At 48.8% G+C, this 9,890-nt stretch overlaps 1 protein-coding gene across 5 annotated transcripts in view; it reads right to left on the reverse strand.

The window, feature by feature from the left end:
• Nucleotides 1–1,027: 1,027 nt before the first annotated feature.
• Nucleotides 1,028–9,890, reverse strand: part of LOC102377053 (zinc finger and SCAN domain-containing protein 2-like) — an 11,423-nt gene continuing 2,560 nt past the window's right edge. The window contains exons 1-5 of one of the 5 annotated variants that reach the window (XM_014525185.2): nt 9,743–9,884; nt 6,161–6,387; nt 5,878–5,974; nt 3,916–4,029; nt 1,028–3,716 (exon numbers count right to left, since the gene is read on the reverse strand). In XM_014525185.2, coding sequence (XP_014380671.1) covers nt 2,461–3,716; nt 3,916–4,029; nt 5,878–5,974; nt 6,161–6,184 — 1,491 coding nt within the window. In that variant the 5' untranslated portion in view covers nt 6,185–6,387; nt 9,743–9,884 and the 3' untranslated portion in view covers nt 1,028–2,460. Of the gene's footprint in view, nt 3,775–3,915; nt 4,030–5,877; nt 5,975–6,160; nt 6,388–9,742; nt 9,885–9,890 lie in introns of those variants that run through there. The other 4 variants (XM_014525184.2, XM_025216691.1, XM_014525186.2 and 1 more) reach the window with 4 other exon arrangements.

The raw sequence follows: 9,890 nt of genomic DNA on the forward strand, positions 1-9,890 counted from the left end.
CTGGCATTGGCAGCTCATGTTCATCTTGGAGTCAATAATGACTCCAAGATCCCTTTCCGCCTCTGTGCTCATAAGGTGGGAGCTCCCCAGCTTGTCACTCCACCCTCTTCTTGTGCCTTACAATGGGGAGCTGTTTGGCTCCTGGGTGCTCTGCGACCAGATCCAGTGTTCTTCTAGACACATTTGGTCAGAGGCTGGAAGCATGATGAACTTGATGACCCAGGAGTCCCTTCCAAGCCTATGTTTTAAAACCTGCCAAAGGATGAGGTTCATCTCTAGGAAAAGGGGCTTCAAGGCAGAGCTGAAAAGGAGCTTCTGTAGTGCAGAGCGTGGCATTAGTACTGCATTACCACCTCTAGCATTGCATATCTAGGCCACAGCTGAGATCAGGACCCCCTTGTACTGGGTTCCAGGTGAGACACAGTCATCAGCCCAAAGAGTTTACAGTCTCAGGAGACTCATCTCACCACTGGAGACTGGAGGAACAGAGAGATTAAGTGACTGGAGGCACAGGGACATTCAGTGACTTCCACAAGGTTCAAGTCCAAGTCTACGAGACAGGAGGGAACCACACTATGACCTCAGTCCCAGCCTAGTGGCTTTACCAGCCTTCTGGCTTTATCCTGTGAAGCTGTGACATCCATGTTCTAAAGGTGTAGAAGGGGCACAACCCAGAAAAGACTGAAAGTGTAATGACTCTGCCCCCTTCTGCCCACATGCTAGGAAAATGGGTCTCTTTCCCCAAAGATACACTGCTGAATTCAGTGCAGCTTGAAGTGGAGAAAGGCAAAATTGCTCTGAAATTACCTTCCGGTTTTCCCTTACCCTGCAGCCACCTGAGAGCTAAACTGGCTACAGTGAGTTTAACTGCAAATAAAGCAGGAGCCTGGGGATCACTTTGTCCTGAGGTCCTAGAGGGTGAAATGGTGAAGCCTGGCTAGTATTACCATTTTAAAGACTTTATAAACAGAAACCAGTGGTGTAGGCACAATGTACTTCACACATGTGACCTGAGCCTGAAGGCATTTACAGACAATTTATTAGATAGTGTTTTAAAAAAACTGTAACAATCCTGGGATTTATTTTTTCTAAAACTTGCTACTACCTGGAACATCCTCCCTTCTACATTAATAAGACTCCCCACAACTCACCTGCCCATGCACAATGGAATTTCCCTTGTTTTGCTCTTCTTAAAGAAGCAGAAGGTACATTAGGGCATAAAAGAGTTCTCTCAAGACTCCCAGGAGGAGACTTTTAGTGCTGCCTCATGGGATCTGGACACCAAATACCAAGCACAGGGCTCTGGGTGCTCAGACCCCCCTAGGGCAGCACTGGAAATCTTAGCTGCAAAGTAGGTACGGCCTCCTGGAAGCATCAGACAGCAGCAGCCAGGGGCAAAGTTCTCTCAGAGCTCATCTACAACATCCCAAGAGGTGGCCAGATAGTCAACACTGCTCAGCATCTAAGCTAAGAAGACTGCACTGAGGTATATTCAGCAAACCTGCCCTTAGGTGTGAGTGCTAATCCTTTGAACATCTGTCCTGGAAAGCTGGCTGGGATGCTTCCTCTCTCGGTTCCCACTCCTTCCTCCTCCCCCAACCTTGAAGTAACCCCAGGTTCTCTTGTCCAGGTCACCTCAGCCTGGAAACAGGACTGGCTCCCATTGGCTAGGGCCACCTGGATCTAAGACACTATCTTGGAAGAGAAGGGGCAGTGGTACAATGGGGACATTACAGCATCTCTCTTAATGCTGAGGTGCAACATCTACAGGAGCCTCTTGACCTTGAAAGCTTTCTCAGCTCAGACCCTCTGGCATGCAAAGATTTACCGGGGAAAAGGGTTCAGGTTTCCTCTCCTAAGGGCTCTCTCCTAAATGCTATTTGGGAAAAGGGTTCAGGCCTAATGTTCCCCTTGCCCAGAGACTTGCACACAAAACTTTACACGTCAACAAACAAAACTGTCGTTCGTCCTTGTAGTCTGTCTGTCTCTCTTTGCTGGTCACAGTGACAAAGGCTCTTGTTAAAAAATATGCTAAAATTATTATTTGTCACAATCTTGGCTTGGAAAAACCTCGCTTATGTGGGTGAGGGTGGGAAAAAATATGATGCCACAATGATTCCTGAGTTGATTCCATGTCTGACGAGAAAAATAAACCCAATGTAGTCAGTGTAAGGAGGCATCAAAGGCAAACCCATCGGTCCAGGCTGTTGGAAGGGTCCTGAAGGCAATTGCTCTTGGGAGGGAACGTTACTCTAGGCATTGAGAAGCTGGCACAAGCTATTGCCCTAGATGGAGGGAGGTGAGCTGTGAACCCCCAGCCTTGTGTGAGAAGCTCCTGTGCCATTCATTGCAGATGTTCTGGGCAAAGGCCTTGTGCATATAGTTGTCTGTGGTAGTTTTGGTGATGCCTATCCTTGGAGCCTGGTCCCCAGTCATCTCCCCACAAAAGCTGGGTAGGCTCTAGGCAGGACACTTGTGGCGCTTCTCCCCAGTGTGGGTGCGATGGTGCCGGATCAGGTCTGAGCTGCGGTAGAAGCTCTTGCCACAGTCAGCACAAGAATAGGGGCGCTCGCCTGTGTGGATGCGCTGGTGAGTAACAAGGTTGGAGCTTTGGCTGAAGCTCTTCCCACAGTCAGGACAGGTGTAGGGCTTCTCTCCTGTGTGGACGCGGTGGTGAGTGATGAGAGTGGAGCTCTCGGTGAAGCTCTTGCCGCAGTCGGGACACGTGTAGGGGCGCTCACCTGTGTGGGTGCGTTGGTGGCAGATGAGGGTGGAGCTGTCCACAAAGCTCTTGCCACAGTCGGGGCACTGGTAGGGGCGCTCACCAGTGTGGATGCGCTGGTGCCGCATGAGGGAGGAGCTGTCATTGAAACTCTTGCCACACTGGGTGCATTTGTAGTGCTTCTCACCTGTGTGGATCCGCTGATGCCGCATAAGGGTGGAGTTCTCGCTGAAGCTCTTCCCACAGTCAGGGCAGCGGTATGGCTTCTCCCCTGTGTGGATGCGCCGGTGCCGCACCAAGGCCGAGCTCCAGATGAAGTTCTTCCCACAGTCCCGGCAGGTGAAAGGCATGTCGCCCATGTGCACGCGCTGGTGCTGGACGAAGTAGGAGCTGTCACTGAAGCTCTTCCCACACTCCCCACACACGTAGGGCTTCTCACCTGTGTGTGTCTTTTGGTGCCGGACATGGGTGGAGCGGATGCTGAAGCTCTTCCCGCACTCCTCGCAGGTGTAGGGCTTCTCCCCTGTGTGGATGCGTTGGTGCTTGATGAGTGTGGAGCCATGGCTGAAGCTCTTTCCACAGTCAGGGCAGGCGTATGGCTTCTCCCCTGTGTGGATGCGCCGGTGGGCAATGAGGGCTGAGTTCTGGTTGAAACTGTTCCCACACTCTGGGCATTTGTAGGGCTTCTCCCCCGTGTGGATGCGCCGGTGAATGATGAGGGCTGAGCTGCTGCTGAAGCTCTTCCCACAGTCCTCGCACCGGTAGGGGCGCTCTCCAGCTTCACTCCGTGGCGAGAGGCCAATGCCTTTGAGGGGGTTGCAGCCCTTTGCCCGGAGGCCACGTTCACTCCGCCCTTGTGCTGGAGGGTTTCTTTGCTCAGGGCCCCGGGAGACATCCCCTTTGCTGCCTCTTGACACTTTCCCATCTGGCTCCATGGGCTCACAATCTTCCTGCTGGGGACTCTCCTCCTCGCTCTCACTCATGGTCCTGTCATCTGCTGGGACAGAGGAAGATCCAGACAGGTGTCATTCCCTGTGCTGGGGGGAGGGAACCTCAGAGAGGGGAATGAGGAAAGAAAGGAAGAAACCAAAACAACCAGTGTGGAGATGGAAGTATCAGGGGCCAGTTCCCAAGCTGCAAACTCTTCTTTCTTGCTAACAGTTTCCAAGTTAATTTTTCCAATTCTTGCTCACCTGTGCACACCTCACCTAGTAGCTCCTTTTGCTCGGAGCCCAGGAGATCTGGGGCCCACGGTTCTTTCTGTTTTTCCATCCAAGAGACCACACTGGGTTTGGGAACTGGAAATCCTGCTCAGAGAAGAGAAAACCAATGAGATCAGGGTTGGAGATGCACCCAGGTAATATTTATTAAAAAGAAAGATCCATGAATTGTCACCCATCTATATGCTGGGAAGTTGAGGACACCTGGGATGGTCAGATGTCCGCTGAGAAAGAGCTGTGGCCCTGTATAAAAGGATTAGCTGCTATTGAGGATTTGCTGCTACAGAAACAGCCTGAGGTTAAGCCTCTTGTCTCTTACTAAACGTCTCAAACCTGAAGCCCTCTGCATATCTAAGGCAGTAACAGGAAGGGAGGAATAACTCTGACGGTGTGGACAGATTAAAACATTGCAAAGGACCAGATGTCCACATGCACAAGCCCTTTGAAATGTTCTAAACGTGGTTGAAATGCTTCAAAACTCCACTGCTTTACATGATGTGCCTGGTCCTGTTCTGGGTTCAGAGGCACTGCTAGTCCCCACTGGGACCTAGGCCACAACTGGACCCGGAGCTGGGCTGACCCCCTGTGGCTTCCTTTGCCAGAGCTCTGCAGGCTCCTTGCACCAGCAGCAAGGGCCAGGAATCCTTGTTCCCCCCCCTCCCTTTACTTCTTGGCTGGGGTCTCCCCCTGCACTCCTCTACTTATCATCCCTGCCAGGGAAGGGGCAGCAGGGAGCAGAGAGCAGCCATGGGTTGTTACAGCCTGCTCTAGTATCCCTGCAGAGCAGGTTGCAGCATTTGAAACCTTTTAGCTGGGAAACATTTCATAGGTGTACCTATGTACTCATTGTGTTTCATGTGCAGATCTTTCAGTTGTTACTTCTGGCTGCACCCTGAGTGTGTGTGTGCACATGCACCCCTGTGTATGTGTAACAGAGAGAACATGCACAAATATGACAGGCGTGCAGCAGAGGTGAGGAGTGAGTCATGTCAGTGCAAGTGGAGAGTCAGACTTGGTGCTGTGGGAAAAGGCACCAGAATGAAAAGCTGATGCTTTTTAGTTTTCCACAGCTTGAAAGTTCTGAAAACCCCCAACCTGGCACCACTGGACAGTTTTATTGTAATAACATCAGCATGTGTTGTTCTGAGTCTAAACTTTGGATTAATTTTGCTTTGACTTTTACATTAAAATATTAAATGTACTTTAAAAGGTATATGCACATATATGTATATGTTATGCATAGATATGCACATATATGTATATATGTGTGTATATGTATGTATATGTATATGTGTGTGTATATATATGTGTATATGTACATGTCTATGTACATATACACATATATATGTGTGTGTGTAGAATACTCTAGATATATCCAGTTCAATGCTCTCTTTCTATCACATCCGCTTCTGCCACTGTTGGAGACAGAATAGTGGGCTAGATGGACCATTAATCTGACACAGTATGCCGCTGCTTATGTTCTATCTAAATGTGTGTGTGTGTGTTTGTGGGTGTGTGTAATGTGCACACATACATTTTTCAGCCGATAAAAATATTCTAAAGACCAATATTTTTAATACATAAAAGCATGTCATATAAAAGACTTAACAAAACATCAAAATTAAATATCTTGACTTTTTCTCACCAAGCATTTCATTAGAATGAGCAGATCTTACAAAAGCGCTTTGATTTTCGCAAATCCACATTTTTTTGGTGTCAACCTTTCATCCAACATTATTTTCCCAGCTCCAACCACTGCTGTAACTCCAAATCTCTATTCCCACAGGACAGGTGAGAAAGGGACTGTCTCCCACAGACACTATCTGGGGTTGATCCCCATGAAACCTCAGGGACTGGGAAACCCAAGAAGCAAAGCTTGCCTTGGGATGCTCTAGGGACCCAACAGGTTCTAATCACTACAACAAAAACCCTTACCTATGACATCCCTGCAGAAGGCTCTCTGACTGGGGTTCAGCAGATCCCACTGGCCCTCACTGAAATATGCAGGCATCTCCTCAAAGGTCACTGGCCCCTGAAACAGCAAGTGTCTCCCCTTTAGTGCCTGCTGCCCCAGTCACTAGCACTGCAGCTCAGGCAGGTTGACCTCTATTATAACCTATCAACAGGTTATGCCCATCCCCACCTCCCATTAAAGGTATTACTGGTTCCTCTCCTATGCCCAACTCATCACCCCAGGAGCTCCTTGATACACCCCTACCTGAGCTGGCTCCTCTGCAGCCATTTCCCTTCTTCGTCCTGCCAGAGGATGGGACAATCTGAGGCAGTGTGGAAGTTTCTTTTAGGGTGCGAATGGCAATGAGGGAGGCTTCAGGAGGGTCTCCGATCCATTTCAATGCCAGTCTTGTCCCAGGTTTTTCCCCTTGGCAGTAGCAACAAACCTCACACAGCAATCAACATTTGGTCATCCACGCATGCTGCACACATCTGTAGAGAACAGCAAATTTTTCAATTGTAGACACAGTTGGCAGCACTGCTCACTGCTAAGATGCCCTGACACTCTCCTTGGTAACATCCTGTTTGCAGCTGCACACAACTTTCCCAAACTTTATCCATTTGGCTTGGAAATGTCTGTACTGGATGCCTGCTGCAGCCTGACTTGCTCTGTAAAAGGTCAGTCCAAGTAGCTCAGTCATCTGTGTGAAGCAGGCTCCGATTGCCCATATTCAAACTTCCAGAGTAGGGATTTGAAATGTGGCCAGGATGGTCTTTATGTCAGCATGTGCTTTTCACCAGCCCTATGAAAGTCTACCAAAATTTGACCGAATTTTAAGCCTTTGGAAAATTGCTCAGGGGGCCGCATCTATATGAGACGCTGACTGCGCAGTTGTTACCATACAGTTGTTTAGTACTTGCATACACAAGTACTAAAAGACTGTGCAGTAACTGGAATTACTGCACTGTTGCATTACCATGTGACTTTTTGGTGAGACTAACTATGCAGTAGCTCATTACTACTGTCCAGTAGCTTGTTACTACTGTGCAGCAGTGTTGCATCATGCTTCGTGCCATGCAACACTACTGCATAGTACTAACAAGGAACTGCGCAGTCAGCGTCTCGTGTAGACGTGGCCAGGTGTAGGTACGATTCCTACAGATCCCAGCCTCACTCAGCACCCTTAAGATCCCACATGGCTTATGTGACTGATCCACCTCAGTGCCACTTCTCAGGGCTGTGGGGTTAAAGGCATAGGGCAGCACAGAGGCTAGCTGCTTTGTCAGAAAGGTGCCCTGAGCTGCCAGAGAAGGCTGGATTCAGTGTCATAACCTATACACCTATCACCATAAAAATCTCAGCATTTCTCTCATGAGACTCCTGGGGGCTGGGGCAGAGCTCTTTTTCCCATTTTACAGAAAAGGAACAGAGGTGAAGAGGGACTGAGGACGTGCCCAAAGTCACAGAGCTAGGTGCTGGCTGATAGTGTGAGATCTAGGTGGGCTGGTTTAGCAGCTATTTTGAGGTAACTATCAGCAATCTCTCATTGATTTTGGAACTCACGTTTCTTGAACTTTTGCTGGGGTTTGGCTACTCATTTATTATCAGAAATATTTAGGTCATGTTGTCTTAGCTTGAGTTGAGTCCTACTTCTCTTTCTGAACAAATGGTTTAGCTGTATGGGAGGCAGCAACTTCACCGCAGTCTTCTAGAGTCAAATCCCCTTTCGCTTTATGCACCTAAATGGCGTATACGCACTGCAGAACTGCAGGGTCTGGAGCTTCCAAGCAATCTGTGATTCAGCTCCGAATAAGCAATCATCCACCTGCACACCAAGCAGGCTCAGCAGGTCTGTGCTCCAGCCGGGCAGCTGTGTGGCAAAATAGGACTGCCCAGGTTAGTGCAGACTGCTGGGTAAGCCCTGAACTTTTAGGTGCAGAATCACAGTTTGCAACTGTTAGATGCTGGAGGAGGAAGATAGTAGCCTTCTTGCTTAGTGGTTAGGGCACTTGATCAAAGAGCAGGACACTCAGGTGCTAGGCCCCTCTCACCCAGAGGGGGGTTGAACCTGAATCTCCTGCTTCTCAACACAGTGCTTTAACTAGCAAACAGAAATTAGACATTACCTAGTCACTGGCCCACCAGGCAACAGAGAGGGAGATATATGGGGCCTGGAAGCAAATTGTAAAGTAGAGGTTGTGTGTCTCAGTGCAATTGCTCTGGAGGGGTAGAAGCTTTGGGTTCTAGCTTGGACCCTTGCTTCCAATAGCAGATACACTTTTCTGGTGCTATTTGTCCACTAAATATTAAACGCACTGGGCAGTGGCTCAGCTTCAAGAGGAGGGTTGTAGAGGGCCCTGGGTAATGCCTGGCCTGTGACTTGGTCCTTAAAATGCTGTGCTAGGTAGCAGAAAATGCAGATTCAACTCCCTGCCTCCCTAACGGTGAGAGCAAGGTTCTTCTGCTCCCTGAGTAAGTGCTCTAACCACTAGGCTGTTGGGCTAATAGGTGGGGGCTACCACCTCCTCTGCTTTACTTTGCTCAGGGCGATGTTATTCAGTCACAGCAACTAAGTACCAAAACATGAAGTTCTGTGCCACATAGGTGCATAATGTGAACTAGGATTTGGGCCCAAGGGTCTTTGCACTGCACCAAAGACCACCATGACCCTAAACTACAGCAATTCATGGTTAAATTTGCTAGGCTTTTTCATTGCTGTTGTTCCAGGATGACAAGCCCACTAACTACTCTATTCCTGAAATGTAAACAATATTCATATTTTGCTTGAGCTGCAACAGCGAAATCATACTGTGGGAAGAGGATGGCATGGAGATTTTACCTAAGTAATGAATGTTTTGTTCAAAGTTTTGAATCAAGCAACTCATCCTCCCATAGTCAAAATCACATAGCCCTACAGGTGAACCATTTGATTATGCATATACTGTCAAATATTTACATTTTCATACACACATGCATACACGCACGTGTGTGTACCCCACCTCACCTCCCCCAAAGCTGGGAATTTTTCATGAATACTGCCCTATTTGCAGTAGCTTCATATCACAAAGTTCAATGTGGGTTAAATCAGGGGTGTCAAACTCATCTGGCACTGGATCAGACTCATGGACCACCTTCCAATGCCAGTTTGAAAGAGGATCAGAGGGTCTTTGACTGTCAGCATGGGAAAAAGCTGCAGTGCTGGGCTTCTTCCTAGGGTACTGCTGGGGTCCCAGCATTGTGGCTCTTATCAAGGCACTTAGTTACAGTCACAGGAAAGTTCCCCCTCATGAAGGCTGAGACCCAAATGACCCAGCTTACTGGGCTGGAACTGGCTGACAGGCCATATATTTGACACCCCTGTGTTAAATAATTCTCCCACCAGACTCTCCTTCCTTCACATGCTCTGCTCCCTGGGAAAAGGGCAGAGCAGTGCAGGGAAAAGTGGGTGGACAGAAGTGATCAGATATGTGCAGTGAGGGATGAGGTAGGGGCTTCAGGCATACTCCCCATAATCTTCCACATCTGTGTGCCACTGAGGTCTGTCCCCCTTCCCAAATAACCCCACTGTCTCCATATCAGTCCCCAAGTGCCTTCTGCATCCTCCACCTCCTATGAAGGAGAAGAGACAGAACATTTTTATAACTGCTCTAGTGTACTGTCACTTCGGTGGACCTGATGATCTACAAGGTCCCTTCCAGCCCCTAACAATCTATGAATCTATTAACAAAGACAGGGGTGGGCTGAGGAGGGTTGCTGAAATGTGACAGAAACAGCAGAGGACATGCTGCCTCCTGGCGTGTGCTGCATTCAGGACCTGGCCTGGAACCCAGGATTACTCAGACTCACCATCTCCATGAGCAAAATAAATGTCTCGCCCTTCTTTAGCACTGGTCTGTACAGGAGATAACAACCTTCTACTGCAACCAGTTACACAGAGGTCTGTGCAGTGGATCTGATGACCCTAGCCCTGCAGGTGACCCAGTCAATGGCATTC

This window comes from Alligator sinensis, unplaced genomic scaffold (assembly GCF_000455745.1).
Source record: "Alligator sinensis unplaced genomic scaffold, ASM45574v1 scaffold1391_1, whole genome shotgun sequence".
Lineage (NCBI taxonomy): Eukaryota > Metazoa > Chordata > Crocodylia > Alligatoridae > Alligator > Alligator sinensis.